This window comes from Oryza sativa, chromosome 1, assembly GCF_034140825.1.
Source record: "Oryza sativa Japonica Group chromosome 1, ASM3414082v1".
Lineage (NCBI taxonomy): Eukaryota > Viridiplantae > Streptophyta > Magnoliopsida > Poales > Poaceae > Oryza > Oryza sativa.
The window spans coordinates 37428751-37446103 of NC_089035.1; the positions used below are offsets into that span (position 1 = coordinate 37428751).

The 17353-nt window shown below is 46.0% G+C and overlaps 2 protein-coding genes and 1 long non-coding RNA gene across 3 annotated transcripts; 1 reads left to right on the top strand and 2 right to left on the bottom strand.

Annotated features, from left to right (window-relative positions):
• Positions 1–888: 888 nt before the first annotated feature.
• On the bottom strand, positions 889–2496 carry LOC136356268 (uncharacterized). The gene is made up of 2 exons (XR_010740964.1): positions 2178–2496; positions 889–2050 (listed from the first exon to the last, which is right to left on the bottom strand). It is a non-coding gene; the product is annotated as an uncharacterized lncRNA (long non-coding RNA).
• Positions 2497–6193: 3697 nt separating this feature from the next.
• Positions 6194–6828, top strand: LOC4324823 (josephin-like protein). Its single transcript, XM_015790800.3, has one exon. The coding sequence runs from the start codon at positions 6241–6243 to the stop codon at positions 6655–6657; it is 417 nt and encodes a 138-aa protein (XP_015646286.1). The 5' UTR covers positions 6194–6240; the 3' UTR covers positions 6658–6828.
• Positions 6829–11762: 4934 nt separating this feature from the next.
• LOC4324824 (WUSCHEL-related homeobox 9-like) lies at positions 11763–13050 on the bottom strand. The gene is made up of 2 exons (NM_001428163.1): positions 12440–13050; positions 11763–12330 (listed from the first exon to the last, which is right to left on the bottom strand). The coding sequence occupies exons 1-2, from the start codon at positions 12816–12818 to the stop codon at positions 12107–12109; spliced, it is 603 nt and encodes a 200-aa protein (NP_001415092.1). The 5' UTR covers positions 12819–13050; the 3' UTR covers positions 11763–12106.
• Between the last annotated feature and the right edge of the window lie 4303 nt (positions 13051–17353).

Sequence of the window (17353 nt, forward strand, 5' to 3'; positions counted from 1 at the left end):
CGCACATGAGGCCAGCACGCCATAGTGCCTCAAGGTCGACGGGGCTTGCTAGCCGCTGCCTGCGAGCGTCCCTTCCGCCGTCCGGCGCATTGCCATTCTATGGCACCGCCACTTGATGGGCTGGCCACCGAGAGTTTCAAGCTTCTCGCACGCTCGGTGGAGGAGATAGTGGAGTTGAAGGACTCCTCAAGCTCCTGGGTTGACTGCCCGTCGACCTCCTGTACCGCCGCTACCGCCGTGGCTCTCGGAGCTCCCACTGTTGCCGCTGCCGTAGGGAGAGAAGAGATAGAGAGGAGAGGGTGAAGAGAGAAAGGGTAGGATGAAGGGAGAATGTGAGTTGCATGGCGCATACATGTGGGTCCCAGATGTTCTCAATGCGTTTTTTATTTTTACTAATCTAGAGCTCGTGCATGGCAACTGAAAACAAATTGAGTTTGTAGCTTATTAAATCAATTAATACGCACTTATTTAATCTAAGTAATACTATGGCTTTTAATTTTTGATTGAACAAGTAGGTGATTTTGAAATTTGGGAAGAGCCAATAGTGAAATGGGGGGAGGACTTTTTTTTGGAGAGAAATGGGAGAGGAGTTGTTGAAAGGTGGTGTAATATAATAGGTTGCGGGGCCTAAATATTAGTGACGAGGGTGATGTGGGATGGACACCACCACTATTACCATTTTAAGTAGTATAGATTTTTTGCTGACTAGGTTACCACGTAGGCTAGAAGCCACTCTCAATACCACCAAGGGACTTAGATTTACACTGGTTTTAGAAGTTGAAGGATGTGACCTGGTTTTGTGGTTGAAGGACACGAATAAAACTCGATCCATATTTGAAGGGACCTAAAGTGAACTTTTTCTTTAGAAAATCACATAGTCCACATATCTAGCCAAGCCCATTAAGGGTCCGGTGAGATTGTAATCAATTCCATTGCCCAAACACCATTATGGCCCATAGGCCTGAAGCACAAAAGATCTTCGAGCTTGCCTGCCTTGCCAGGCCTAGGATACTGTATATTGGGCCTCATTTCTTCTGTTTCCGAAAGAAATGCTACCTCCTTCTCCAAAAGGAAAAAGTACACCGAAGTCCCTCAACTTCTCATCAGGTTACAAGGTTACAAGAACGTACTTGAACCGCAAAACCAGATATACGGGGTCTCTTAACTATACAAAACCGGTCACAATAGGTCCCTCGGTGGTTTTGGTCCCGGTTTTATCCTACGTGGCTGTTGAGTCAGCGTGGGACCCACGTGTCAGCCTGTCCAGGTCAGCTTCTCTTTCTTTCCCCTCTTCTCTCCCTTCCTCTTCCCTCTCTCTCTCACTCTTCTCTCTAGGGCTCTGGGCAGGCCAGCGGACCGACGGGGCGAGGCAGGAGAGGAGGTCCGGCGGCCGGCGGAGACGACGCGGGAGCAGGGGAGCAAGTCGGCGACGGTGGCGAGATGCCCATGGCAAGGTACTGGAGGCGGAGCTCCGTCGGGACGGGGAGCGGGACGACGGCGGCGGATGGCGGGCACGGGATCGCGTCGCCCACCCGTGGCGACGCCAGCGCCAGCATCGCCCGCCCGCACGCGATCTCCCCCACCACCGATCTAATGATCAACACTATGCACTACATGGCAACCATTGGTGGTAGTGTGGTACTAGTCGTGGCTAACTAACTGGAGGATTTCCTCATCCTTCCTGTAAGTAAACAGCAGCAGTCAATTCACAACAATGGCATCTCACCGTCACCTTGAACACATAACAGGTGCTGAAGGGTTTGGTAGCGACGATGGGGTCATGCAGTGTTGTTGCCACTGCCCACTGGTGAAGGCTTTCACCATCGATTGCTGCGGCATTTGCTTCAGGAGATTCCTCAACGTCCATAGAATCGACTTCTGTCTCATTAGACTCCATTGGCACTTCAAAGAATTCTCTCTTTTCTGAATCTGAAGAAGACCAATTAGATGCCGTGGCAATTTGTGGTGGTGTCCAAGGAGCTAAAGCCAAGAAGTTGCTGCACCCAGGAGATTTGTCCTCCAGCCCGTGATAGTTCCTTTGCATAAAAACCTGATTGAAAGATGAGAAAGAAAATGGTGAGAAGCAATTTCAAGGTATGGATGATAATCCTGTCCTGGCATATAGGAGATCTTGGAGGGACTCGATGAGGAGGAGGGCCGAGGGCACCAGCACGCACTGCGGCGAGCCGCATGGCCCCGGGCGGTAGGAGGCGGAGGCGGCCAGGTTGAACGGCGACGAGGCGGCGCGTCTGGCCGCTGACAGGGGAGAAGCGCAGTGGTGGCGCTCTGCCCCACGCTGTCACCTCCCCGGTCCCATCTTTGGCCGTCGTGGAGCCCCACTGCGGCCGCCACTGCCGCCGCCGTCGCGGCGCCGCCCTCCTCCTCTTCCGCCTCGCCCCACCGAGCTTCGGGCCGGCCGCCACCCTTCTTCACCGCCAGAGTCACGACCACCATCGCCTCGCCGGTTCGCCGCGCCGAGCAACAGGAAGGGAGGCAAGAAAAGAGGGGAAACAGAGAAGATGACGTGTCATACTGACATTTGGGGCCCACGTGGGTCCCACGCTGACTCAGCAGTCACGTAGGATAAAACCGGGATCAAAACTGCCGACGGACCTATTGTGACCGGTTTTGTATAGTTAAGGACCCCGTATATCTGGTTTTGTGATTTGAGGATGTTTTTTTATCCCGATGACAAATTGAGGGACCTTCGGTGCACTTTTTCCTCTCCAAAATCAACATTTGCGGGTTAGTTTAACATAAAAAAGCCACGGAGGGAGCAATTATAATAGAAGGCTATAAAAAGACTGTATGCTGAGATAGATAAGAGAGGAGAGGAGAGAGAGATGAGAAGCCGACTTAGGCATAGTAACCAAGAAAATTTGTGAGACAGACAGGTGAACCATATATTTATAATGAAGAGTTAATCACTATATAAGTGAGCTAAGAGATAGGCTATAAGGATCTATACATTAAGCAGTTGGCTGTATTATTATTCTTGCTCTCATGAGGTTCTTCACTGTAATAATGGTGCTTTTTGTACCACGAGCTGTGAAACTGTGAGACAGTGACTGATCCTGCATTGTTCCCAGAACAAGAGGGTAGCCTAGGGGAGTGACGACTGACGACAGGATGCTTTAGACAAACTTGTCTTCGGAAAGATTTGCCGAACGAATGGTCCAGGTCTTCAGATCTAATACTGGTCAAGCAACAAAAGAGGGTGATTCTGCGGGTATGTATACTTTTACCGGCTTCATATGTGTAGTAATCAAGTTTGCTTATAGTTGGAGCTCCAAGGTTACTGCCTCCTCCCTTTTAAAATAAATATAATTTCCTCCATTACATAAAATTATTTAACATATACTCCCCTGTCCTAGAATATAAGAAACTATGATTGGATTGGATATTTCCTAAAATTAGGAATCTGGACATTTACATATTCGTAATACTAGAAAATATCTAATTCAATTTTAGATTCTTATATTATGGGATGGAGCGGGTATTAAGTTTTGAGAAGAAAAATACTACAGTGCATCTTATTTGAATAGGAAAGGATGGATGATAAGGGTAGAATAGGTAGAATTTTAAACAGAGGTGAATCATGAGACAAATAATAGTATAAGGTGACAACGATTTTGGGATAAACTTTAAACCCTAAGAAGACACCATTATGAGACAAAGGTAGTAGCTACTCCCTCTGTTTCAGGTTATAAGACATTTTGATTTTCATCAAAATCAAACTGCTTTAAGGTTTGACCAAGTTTATAGAAAAAGTAGTAACATTTTTAATCCAAGACAAATTTATTACGAAAATATATTTAATTATTGATTTGATGAAACTATTTAGTATTATAAAAATTATTATATTTATCTATAAACTTAGTCAAACTTAAAACAGTTTGATTTTGACCAAAGTCAAAACGTCTTATAACCTGAAACAGAGAGACTATTTAATACTCCCTCCATCCCAAAATATAACAAAACAACTTTTAGCCTTCAGGATTTGTCCCAAAATATAGCAACTTCTCCACCAACATTCTCTTCCCAACCAATCACAACCCTTCATCATTCATTTTTCTCACGTACCTCCACTACTCATCCAATTATAACCCTCCACCACTCACTATGCTTAATTTATGGAGTAATGACCCTCATTAATTTACAGGAAATACTACACAATGCAATCCAACTATGAATGTAAATAGCTTGACTATATACTACTTCAAAAAAAAAAATTCTCAGCACCACTACTGACACGTGGAGCCATGAGGTGCACTACATAAGGTCTGTGTATTCCCTCCGGTCTGATAATATTAGTCGTTTTGAACAAGGGTACAATTAAATTTTAAAATCTTTGACTATAAATATTTTCTAAAATATTTGTCTTAAAATATGAAAACCAGATGTGTAGATTAGTCTTAAAAAGTATTTCAATAAAATCATATATTTGTTGATATTTTTATATATATTATAATAGAAAATAGTTATCAAAGCTACTTTTCGAAGACCGTGCCCTTGTCTAAAACGATAAGTATTATAAACCCGGAGGGAGTACTAACCTACGTGAGCGCTCTTCAAGACCGGCTCCTAAATCTGTTTGAACTTTGAATATCATATCAGAGGAGATTGGAAGAGGATTGACTCTTTAATTTTCTATTAATTTGCTTCTTTTCGCATATGTTCAAGCAGTAATATTTTAGTTTTTTTTTCCGCAGGTCATAATTTAAAATGGGTTACACATCATAATTTATAGATGGAGGGAGTACTAGAGCACACGGAGTATATATATTTTTTCATGTTTCTTTTATCAAAGGTATCACATTACAAGTAACTAACAGTAACAAACCTGCTGAAATAATCTCTGCAATTAGGCTTAAAAAATTCGTCTCGTAAATTAATCGTAATCTGTGCAATTAGTTGTTTTTTTAGACTATATTTAATACTTTATGTAGATGTTCAAACGTTTGATGTGATATAATGTAAAAATTTTGTGTGGAACTAAATACTCCTAACTAACAGCGACAAACCTGCTGAGAATTGAGATAATCTCTGGCAACAATTCCAACGGCTCTTATATTAACGCAGTCAAACTGTTACTACTTAGATACCGCGAACAACATAAACCGCTGGTCCCAATTTTTAGAGTACGAGCCGTCACACCCTAAAACCTGTACCAAGACAACTCAGCCGGAACAATCAGCATCCGAAGCAGAAGAAAACGAAAGAAAAAGGCGCGCGCGCAAAGTGCGACGGCAGGCAGAGCTGCCGTACTCCGTGCCAGCCGCGATCTGCACAGGCTGCCTACCCTGCGCTGCCAGTTGATCAGCGACGCAGGCACGCAGCCTTCCATTTCCCCAGAAAACGCCCCCCAACTGCACAATGATTGGTGCCCCTCCCGCCGCGCTCGTCCATGCCACACACGTCGCGTCCCATGTCGTCATGCCTCGGACAGCGCGCACGCCGGCCGGCCCCCACCCTGTCCCTCCCGGCGAGCACCGTCGCGTCCTGGCCGCACTGCCCCGTCAATTCCATGTTCCCCCGTCGCGTCGCCTTGCCCGCGACGTCGGGCACCGTCTTTTAGCCGGAAAAGAAGAAGGGACCCCCGCGGCACAGCCCGAGCCGGCGAGCCCTGCCGCCCTCAAAAGAACTGCTCGGTCGGTCCTCTGCCCAGTGCAATGTTCTCTTGTTGCATCAACTTCCTCCTTTTCTTTCTCGCTTTCGCTCTTTTCCTCCAGCGGCATAGCCTCGTTTGGGGGTTAGATCGATCCCTTGCAAGATCTGCTTGCTCGCTTCCGCGCGAAATATTCTTCGGCCACCACCAGCAGCACCAGCGCTAGACAACAAGGATATACGGCGCCCCACATACACACATGTCGTGGTCTCTTCTCCTGTTGCCTCTAAATTAAAGCTGCGGGTCTTGGCGGTTACTGGTCATAATGAAGGATTAGAAGAAGTGAAAGGAACTCTCCATGCATTGGTTTGTGTGATCTGATCGACAATGTCCTGGTGGTCAATTAGACCAACCTTTTCTTTCCCTAGCTTGTCTCTCCCTCATCTTCTTTATCTTTTCTGCGCTGGGAGACTTTCATGCTCTTGTCACGTACTAGTAGTAGTGGTAGTCTGCTTTTCCTTTGAGCAGTGAGGTATCACTAGCTATTTACCGTATAAAAACGTGTCGTGGCTAGGCCACGCTGGTGATACGCTCGCACACAAAACACACTAGACGGGGCTAAGCATCTGGCGATGAGGAGAAAGGGCAGTGAGTGCACAAGAATTACCCCGGAGACCACCGGCGGAGGCAAGCCCACGATCTCGCTGCAGGCGTCCAGCTGGTCCAGCCGGATGGAACCGTCGGACCCGGACCGGCGGTCGAGGCTAGCGCGCGGCGCCTGCGGCTCTCGTCTGCTGAGGAGCGCGCGGTGGACGGCTACGAGGTTCTACCGGCGCGCGAGGGCAAGCGTCGCCCGGGCGTTCCGGCCGGCGTCGACCAAGAAAGGCCCTGCCAGCTGTGCCGCGTCGCGTTCGCCGGACTGTACGCCGGCGAGGAATAGCAGTAGGCGGCATTCCTTGGCGCCGGTGGTCGCCGATGACTCCCACAAGAGCGAAGCTGTGGAGGAGTGCATCAGGTTCATGAACTCCTCGTCAAGGAAGTACCGGTAGATTTGTTTTTTCTTTCTTTTTTGTGGTTCTACAACCTACACTCGTGCGCGGATGCTAGTGTCTTTCCACTGTATTTTCCCCATTTGGCCTTTCATCTATGTGCGCATTTGCTCTAATCTTGTACTAGAGTGGAAAAATCATACGGCTGGCTGTTCGTTTCATTCATCTTTATGCCGATCTACCTCTGAAATCTCTCCCCGCGAATAGTATTTTCGTTTGTGTATAAGAGTCAGTATCACAGTATGTAGTAGCTCAGTCATCAACATAATTAAGCTAGTTTTTGTGATGTTTTCCAAGTCGAAATTTTTGTACTATATTGATTTTATATCTTTTAATGACTACATATCCGATGGTACTTACAAAATACTACATTTGTTTTTTTAATATACGACACCCTTAACTTTAAGTTTTTAAGATACGTTTGAACATTATTTTCATTTATTTTTTTACATATATAAAAGTTATAAGTCATGCTGAAAAAAACTTTAAATGATAAATCAAGTCATAATAAAATAAATGATAATAATGTATTTTCTTAAAATAAAATAAATAGTCAAACTTATCTTAAAACATCCATGCCGTCATTTATAAAAAAAGGAGGAAATATTACAAGAAAGAGATAAAAAACAGGAAAATATATTTGATGAGATACTGGTAGCACATAGTAATAATTGAAGGAAATTTTTTTAGGAAAAATATCCCCCCTCCCCCCCCCCCCAAACCCTAAACTAGAGGTCTTAATTTCCTGTGTTCCTCTATCTATGTGTTTATGAAAATGAATGTTAAGTTCCTGGGGTGATATTTTTCTCATTGTTTCTGACAGCATGCAGCATGCATAGAAACTTACTCTATGCAGACGATATAAAAAATATTCGTTGTAATAGGATGTCACATTCCAAGGTACATTAACTTATTTGGGCAGAGGAAGTAGTACCTCTAATCTGTACACTGTCCGATGAAGTGTTGTACTCTACAAAAGTTATGAACTTGTGATAGTATATTTCTTCACAACCACAAATGAAGACGGTGAGTCTACACACTGATAAGAAAAACTACTACTTTTGACTGCAACATCCATTCGAAAAACTTCAACGGGTAGTTTGGATTTATATATGTAAGGGCTCCATCGTATTATAAATAAAGCTTAAAAAATAATAATGAGATAGTCTTATCGTCCCTTGGAGCGTATAGCTAGCTAGTTATTGTAAAAACATTATAGCAAGATCTTACATCTGAATTTAGATGTCATAAGTACGTCACACAAAACAACCTTGTTTTTTTTTTCGGGGAAAAACAACCTTGTTTTTGGAAAGCGTGAAAAACTTGTTTTATGTTAAATGGATCAAATTTATACTAGGAAAAAGTACGTATTACCCCCTGAATTATTGCGAGAGTATGGATTACCCCCTCCTCCCCCCTCCCAAAAAAAAAACCACAAAATCAGACATATTAAACCTCAAACTATTGAAACCGGACGAATTACCCCCCTGACTCAATCCGGGGCGGTTTTAGTCCTACATGGCATACACGTGGCACCGCCATGGAAATTCAATCAGCAAAATTAGGTGGTCCCACATGTCATGCTCATGTATTTCTTCCAGTTTCCCCTCTCTTCATCTCCTCCAGGGCAGATAGAAAGCGGCGCGGCGTGGCACTCTCCAGGGCGGCCGGGAGAAGCAGCGACGGCGGCGTCCAGGGCTGGTGGGGGAAGCGACGGCGTCCAGGGCGGGGTGGGGAAGCGGTGGCGGCGACGACGGCGGCGTCCAGGTCGGGCTGGGGAAGCGGCGGCGACGGTGGCGTCTAGGGCGGGCGGGAAAGCGGCGGCGATGACGGCGTCCTCCAGGTCGAACGGGGGCGGCGGTGGCGGCGCCCTCCAGGGCGAGCGGGGGAAGTGACGGCGCCCTCCAGGGCAGGCAAGGGAAGCGGCGGCAGCGGGCGCTCGTGCTCCTCCTCCGTGGCGCCTGAGATGGAGCGGGCACTCGTGCGCGGGTCAGCAACCGCTACGAGCTCGCGGTGGAGGCGGCGAGATCAACGACGAGCTCCACAGAGATGGAGAGAAGAAGGGAAGGGGCAAAGAGGAGGGGGAGAAGAGGAGGATTGGGCTGACAGTGGGCCCCACCATATTTATTTGTTGTGGCTAACAAGTGGGTCCCATATATTTTTCTTTGTTTTGGCTGACTAGACTGCCACGTGTGCGTCCACGTAGGACCGAAACCACCCTGGATCGATCTAGGGGGTAATTCGTCCGGTTTGTAAAGTTCAGGGTTAAAAATAACTGGTATTGGAGTTCATGGTTAAAAATCAGACGACCGTAATTGTTGAGGGGGTAATTCGTACTTTTTCCTTTATACTATCAAAAGTCCAGGACACAAAAACCAATCCTAGCCGAGAAAGATGAATGGTAGCGCAAGTCTGTTCACACTTCAGACCTTTAACTTCTCTGGAGTCCTGTTTTCTACATAGGTGAAAAAGAGGAAATTGGGAAGATACGCAAAACAAGGTAGTCATTAATGTATGATTAATTCAATACTAATTATTTCAAACTTGAAAATGGATTAATATGATTTTTAAATCACCTTTCCTACAGAATTTTTTTAGACTGCTTGTAATCGGTCATCCGGCGAAGAAAAGAAAAACTAAATGTTGAGCTTAAGGCTCCCAAGCTGTATGTGCCTGAGTCTCTCTCTCTCTCTTCCTTCTCCTTATGCACCTGCAACTCACTACCTAGGTTGCATGCAGTAATGAAGTCTATCTGCTAAGACTTTTGTGCATGCATGGAACTATCTTTTTCCATTAAAACTATTTATCCGATTTATAATTCGATTGTACCATTGTATTGTTTTATTAAATATTTACAATAAGATCTCAATGATTATATTCTAACAAACAAATTATATTTTTTTAGCCCGTTAAATTTTCATGTTTCACACGTGAGAAATAAATGCTTTAATTGGAATTCGACATTGTTGCATATTTTAAGTTTTGTGTTGCAATTGATTATTTTTATGTGTTACGTGCACATAGTGTTATTTTGGTGTTTTACTAGATATTTTTTGATATTTCACTAGTTTATATCTAAAAGTTGAAGTTGCATGTGGTGTTATTTGAATGTTTCAGTAAGTATTTTTTTAATGATGTTTCACTAATTTATTTACGATTGTTACATGGGGTGTTGTTTGAATGTTTTAAAAAGTATTTTCTAATGTTCCATCAATTAAAGCTCATTGTTTCATGTATTACATAACAATATTTCAATACAAATATAATCATATTTATATATTTTATAATAAATATAATCAAGTGAGATCTTGTTATAACTTATAAAAATTAATTGTAATGAATATAATGATGAAATCAAATCACACATATAGGATAGGTAATTTATAAGGAAAAATAGTATAAATTTTTGCTAAAAACATTATTAAGGAAGAGCAAGAGGGATTGCATGTAGTAGAGTGGTCCATAGGCATGCATCATTTGTCAGAGGATGCTCACATTATTTTTCTTTCACATGCGCCATGCAACCAGGGTGGCAGGGGATGTGCATCCGACGGTAGAGTTTTCCTTTTTTTTTTTTTTTCAAAAGTCACACCATTTAGCAACTCAAGAAATGCACAAGCGGAAAACAATAAAATTCTCCTATTTTTTCCTTAGAACGAACGCTCCCTTAAATCCCTATCCATTTACCAACGATGCTTCTCATACCTCAAGAAGCAATTCCTGCATATAAAAGAGCCAAAGAAATAATATCTGAGCCTAAGTCCGTTCCAATTCAACTTAAATTTGTATACAAATTTAGAATATGCACATTGAAACCATTGAATTCCCCAAAGGCCAACAGAAATATATTCTCATTGGCTTTTCCCGATATAACAGTGACCACAACTCCACGTGTATCGTCATCTCGTGATCATCGGCAATACTCCGTATGACGGAACCGTCTGGGCGTCTGCTGTCTGACCCTGGGACGGAAGACTGGCCGTGGGCTCCTGGCGTTCAGTGGGTACCGGCCTTCCGGCCTGCCGAGCGGAGATTCGATCCGAGCGTTCAGTGGGTACCGGTCCTGTAAAAAATAACGGGCTTTATGGGCCCAAGTCTATAGCCCATGTCTTCGGAGGCAAACGCCATCGTTGACGACGTACTAGTACTACTTCGTTGATATCCGAAAATACAATTTAGTTTGTCGAGCAAATGCGGTTAGGATATAAAAACTGTCTTCCCTCGCACAATATCATGTTTATCTTATGAATACGGGATCATGACGTCCGCTTTTGTATACACTGATCCAGATAGAATTTTTTTCTTTTTAAGAAATGCAGAGAGATAGATAATAGAAACGCTACATGTGTTATTGTCTTGTCAATTTGTGCGTCTTTCTTGACCATATGGTCGGTAGCACAATCATCGTTAACACGACATATTTTACATTTTTACTCATCTGAAACTAACGACTAACCAAATTATAATAGTTGAAGGTAGTCCTCTACTGAAACGTTTCTAATTAATACAAGGATTCCTTAAAACAGATGTGGTTTCTACAAGTACAATACTACAAGTATTTCACAAGAGAGGGGCCTGCTATCCGTGCCATTATTCAGTGTTTGGAAGTCAACAAACAAGAAGGGATGGATCAGATGACCGAAAAGTTAGCTGCAAACTTTGAAACTCATGTCCAACAACAAGCTAGCTTCCAAAGCAGCTGATCAGCCAACATTTTCCTAGAGGAAAGCAGGTAGCAGTTGACTATCAGTCTACACATGCAACACACGAGCAAGTCAGAATTCTTTCCTTACAAAGGCCAGGGACAACGAGCACTCCGTTACGACAAGCCCACGGTTAAATATTATAGCTGGCTTCAGAGCGGCATTTGAATCGTTTAGTACTGTAACATCATGTGTTCCTACTACTGCTTCTCACCTAACTCTATGTATGCAAGCATGCATGAATCACAGCCTATAATACTAATCCATCTCCCCTATATATAATACAACAGTTTTAAAACTTCAGAGTCGATATCTGCGAAGGGAAATTCAGAGCGTGCGCACATATAGCAATCGCCATGCAAAGGTATGCATACATGCAAGAATGGAAAAAAAAAGGAATATGGAATATTAATTAATGGATATATCATATAGAAGTATCAGCAGTGACCATGTTAGTATCCATGTAGCAGAAAAGAAGAAAAGTAGAAGTACATCTCATGATGGAAAGACCAAGGAAAAGGGCAATGGGGAAATCTCGTTTGCGTGCTCTTTCCTGATCCTCCCAGATACTGCATGCAACAACGGACTTTCCCACAACACATGCCGTATCTCATGACATCTCGTACGTACTCCTTTTGATGTGGGGCAGCTAGAACTAGGACTAGGCACAGCGACAAGAGGCCAGGTACAGTCGCGGCAAGCTGCATCTCATGCCATATGTGCGGCACATCAATGCACGGGTCGATCTAGAGGCCGAAGCTGCAAAGCCTGAGCTCCAGCGGCGGATCCCGGCCGGCAGCGACGTCGAAGAACGAGATCTCCCTGCACTGCTCGCCACCGCCGCCCCTCACATACCGGACCTTGTCCACCTCGAGGTCATACGACTTGAGTGGGAACAGCTCCAGCGTTTCCACCTCCCTCGTCGGCCGCTCCCACATCGCTTCCGTCTCCACCACATCCCTCACGTAGCCTGCAAGCGCGGATCGAACAGCAACTTGATCAGCTATTCGATCATGGGTATTCATGCGTACGTATGCATGTATATAGGCGAAATAATTAATCAAAGTATGTATGCTTACATGTCATGAGCCGGTGATGATGGCCGTAGCTTCTGGCCTCCCGCTTGCTCTCAGGAGGCTGCAGGACGAGGTCGGCGTCGCCCTCGTGGGCTGCGGCGCGGCCATCGTCATCGTTGCTGCCGCTGTCGGGGGAGGAGGCGCCGCGGCGGCGCTTCTTGTGGTGGTGGCGCTCGCGGGCCTTGTGGTTCTGGAACCAGTAGAAGACGTTCTTGCTCTCCACCTTGCCGAATGCGCTGAGGTGAGTGGAGATGCGCTGGATCTGCTCCGTGCTCGGCGTCCGCAACCCCGCTCGGAACAGCTCCGTCAGGACCTTCACCTGCTCCGCCGTCGGGTTCCACCGCCCACACTTCACCCCCACTCGCCCGCTAAGAGCCTCCATGACCGACCGACTGATCGATCACTACCTATATATGTAGACAAACCAGATTTGATCCTGAGCTAGCTAGCTACCTTGTTTGATCGATCGATCGATCGAGCGGCTGGGAGCAGTAGAACTGCTTGAAAGCTAATTCACTGATCAAAACGGTCTAACGTAACTTGGCCTTGTGGTAGATAGGTTTAGCTTCTGATTTGGTCTCTTCCGGGATCTTCTTCTGATCAGAAGCAATGCTGAAATCAATAGATGCGCAGAGGGGGGGCACTTATATAGTCGAGCAGAGGCAGGGCCGAGGCGGTGGTCGTGGGAGTGGCAGTAGCGGATTCGAAGGTCCCGGTGCGTAGTTTCTTTCTTTTTTGTCTTCTCGAACAGTGAGAGCGAGAGAGAGGAAAAGGGGGAGGCCGGAGACATGCGCGAAAGCTGCCACTGTTTGCAAGAACGCTACTTTCTTGCTATGGCTAGCTCATCTCGTGCGCTGCGCCCGACATCCTCAAGGCGCGAATTAACAATGCGGTTTTGGTCGCCCATGCATGCAAATCTAAGTGCCATCGTGTCGCGTAGCATCATGTCTTAGAATGAGCCCTGCTTGCGGGGTGATGATTAGAATAATGCGCTGTGCTGATCTGATTTCTGGGGTGCATTATTCCATAGAGATCTCTGGCTCCTTGCATGGGTCGCGACTAGTTGAAGAGAATCGTGGTGAGGACCAGGCTCGTGGCGCATGGACAATCCAGTTTTGGAGTTCGCTCATCTGGTCTAGCCTGACCCATCGAAGTGCCTGCTCGCATTGAATGAAAGGTGTAGATTTCTTGAGTAGCTTCTGAACAGGTTAAGATGCAACAAGACAGACCTGCTATTTTCTCATGGCGAAAGTACAGCGACCACCGAGACGCATGCCAATTTCCCAGAATTTACTTTATTTCTTTTTTATTGCTTACTCCAGTAATGTGTTGCCTATACGTACTGAAGTCTGAAGTTGTATTTGGCCATTTGCACGTCGCTTAAATTATTGGTGGTTGCGCGCGTGGAGATTTGCTATATGAGCGGTTTCAGTCAAACTTGTCAGTGATCTGCATGCCAAATTTAAGGTGTGATCATGCATGGAATTCAAAAGAGGTGTCAGGACAGTAACATGGATGCTACATGCACGGCCGTTTCGATCGCAGCATAAGTCAAACACCGGACAACAATTCATCAAGCTCTTCATCCGTATGGCCTGTTCGATCTAACGAACAGCTGGTACACATAACAGTGTGACAGTACAGGAGCCAGGCAGGCCGGCGCGCGCGACTTCCATTCGAGCGTGGCAACTGTTGGTCATGTGAGGAGAGTAGCTGAGATAGGCACCAACTTGCTGTCTGCATATCTTCTTTTTTGACACATAGCGACAATCACAAACGCGTCAGTTAAACACGCCCAATCATCACGACATGCATACGAGTTAACGCTAGACGCAAGCACCGTACGTGCATGACACTCGATTCGGCTGAATTCCTGTCTGCTTTGCATGCACGGACTCTCCGCGCCAGCGAAAGGTGCTAGTTAAAGCGTACGGGCCTAATGTCTCCAAATTAAAGCATGCAACCAGTACTACTACTACGGGCGAACGACGAAGCACACAATGACCTAATTAAATTTAGTTCTTAATTCCGCTCGTCATCGTTCCGGCTTGTTCGGGGATGCCTCCGGTAGTGGTATCTAAACACCAACCCGTTAAGTCCGCATGAGGCAAGCTTTTTGGACGATCGGCCTCCTGAAAAGTTGAGGAAGATGTCATACTTTTGGGGCGTCCTCACGGCAGAAACCAATGATATGACCACACCCCCCGGCCGCGGCAGGGGCGGGCAATCAGAATGAGATCGCGAGCGGCCGCTCCGGAAAGCGACGGCACGGCCACCTCATTCCTTTTGCTTTGCCGAGTTTTCTATGCCTAGGCCGGGAGCATTGCCGTGCCGCGGTGCATGCGGTTTGAATAATGGCACAACGGTGCGCTCGCGCTCGCGCAAGCTGCTTGGTCCGTCACTGACCAAGCCGCGCGCCAGCTGCGTGCAATCCGGCCGTCGCGGTCGTCGCGGCTCGGCGTCGGTCGCGGCGCCGGCCGAGCCGGCTTTACGGCCCTTTGGGCGTTCCCGAGCGACTCATGCACGGAAAATCCGTGCTGCGTGGGAGCCAATTCCCGAGGCGGACGGGGTCTCGTCTCGTTGGCGCGCGGGCGCGATCGCTCGATCGATCTTTCAGTCTTTCGCCCCTTCGGCTACCCTGCAGATCTCGATCGGGAGCCCGAGCGTGGTCCATGCTGCCTACGACTTGAACTGAACAGAGACGTGCAGCCGGGACGGGATTAGTTAAGTCGATCTCGTGACCACCCTTTCTCGCGTGGCGAATAGATTGGACGGGCGAACGGGACCGGGCCATGATTGGATCGACCTCATCGTATCATTTACGTGTGCGTCTTTTTGTGGCAAAAGTGATTGACGAGGGTGCATGCATGCATGCCATGCATGGGGGATCGCTCTCTCACTCATGGAGGTGTGCGTGGCTGACCGAGTTCAAGGATCGGGCGTAATGGACCGGCTCGAGGGGGGTAAAGTTGTTTTGGGGCTAATTATCATGGCTTTGGATGATTTGTTATGGTTTATTTGGTCGGTATCCTACGCCTTGAGCATGACTGCTTGGTTAACCAGGGGTTACTTTTGCCCCGACAGAGCATCATAAAAAGTAAAGCAAATTGGAATTTGTGGAGCTTAAGTGCATGTGCGTAAGAATCATGAGTATATTGTTGATCATAGATCCATGCTTGTCCATGATTCCATGGCCCATTTTACTCCCCTGCGTCACAAAATGTATTAACAAATTAACCTTAGTCCTGAAATATACGTCGATGTAACGACAGTTTTATGCATACGATTGGCTACACTCTGTACAAGGTCAATACAGTAACACGACATGGTTATACACTTAAATATATATAAGCGAGTCTAGCAGAATTGCATGGAGGAAGACACATTGTCCTGAAGCGTTCGTCGAAAACAGATTCGATCGCCTCAACTTGATCGCCGCCGATTCTTTTATCCTCGCGCGCACAACCACCTGGGACTTGGTCTGGGCAAGCAAGAGGCACCCTATAGCTTCTCTCTCGCCTTGCATATTCATGTCCGTTCTCCCTAGTCTTCCTGAAAATCCACCGCCGATCTCGATGCAACACCGGCCACGCCATCATCCACTGCACTGCACTGCACGCGCGCGCCAAATCAACCGTCTCCGATCAAATCAACGGTACCGATGGGCGATGGGGGTTGAACCGATCGACGCCGTTTGACTTCGGAGGAAGGGTTGGCGCGGCTCGGTTTGGATGGTTCCATCTGGCCGTTTCCGCCGGTAATTCCCAATGCAGGGTGGCGGGACAGCAGGCGACCGATCCGTCGTTGCCCGTTTTGGATGTCAGATGCCTATCTTTCACTCGTCATAAGCTGAGACGAGCCGTGCCCGTGTACATATCGCGTATAACCATGCACCTGGCAACAAATCACAAGACACACTGGTGGAGAAACCATCTTTCGTCGGTCGGCCGATTTCCACAATAGTCCCGGATGCAATAAAAACCGGGGCTAAAGATGATCTTTAGTCCCGGTTCAAAAGGGTAACGGGCATATTTGATCTTTAGTCCCGGTTTGTGTTACCAACCGGGACTAAAGATCATCTTTAGTCCCGGTTCGAATGCTGTCAGGACCTGTCAGGCCCCCCCGGGATCTTTAGTCCCGGTTGGTAGCACCAACCGGGACTAAAGATCTTAACTTTAGTCCCGGTTGGTAATACCAACCGGGACTAAAGATCCCGGTGATCTTTAGCCCCGGTTGGTGCTACCAACCGAGACTAAAGATCTTAACTTTAGTCCCGGTTGGTAATACCAACCGGGACTAATGATCCCGGTGATCTTTAGCCCCGGTTGGTGCTACCAACCGGGACTAAAGTCCCACCTCTATATATATGTCTTCTTCCTCCTCCAGCTGCCCGAGCAAGCTTCAAAATTTCTTCAAAAAAGAGGGGAGGTCATGCCAAAATTTCTATTGAATTTATTTTGGTGATTACATACAAATCGGAGGTGCCTAAAAGGTTTGCAACTTCATCCTCCAATGTTTTTTTTGTCATACTACATTTGCACCTATGTTTTGCACACTTTTTTTGTCTCCAAAATTTAGTTGTAAGTTGATGAGAGAGAAAATGTGTGTGGGGAAGAAAGAATATATAGAAATTTAGTTCATTTGCTAAACAAGGTTTTATAAAATAGTTGAGAAGGAAAACTCTAGTGAAAGTTAATATTAAATAATAGAAAACAAACTAAAATAAAAATTAAAAGAAGTAAAACACATTAAAATTAGTTTAAAACTTTACAAATAGTTTTTAAGAATTATTTGGTGTAATATTTTATAATTTTTGTATGAATAAAGATATCTTATAATTATTGTATGACTGTCATTATTGTAAGAATAATTATTTGTGTGCGGTTTTTTTGACTCATGTAGATGGATCGGCAATGG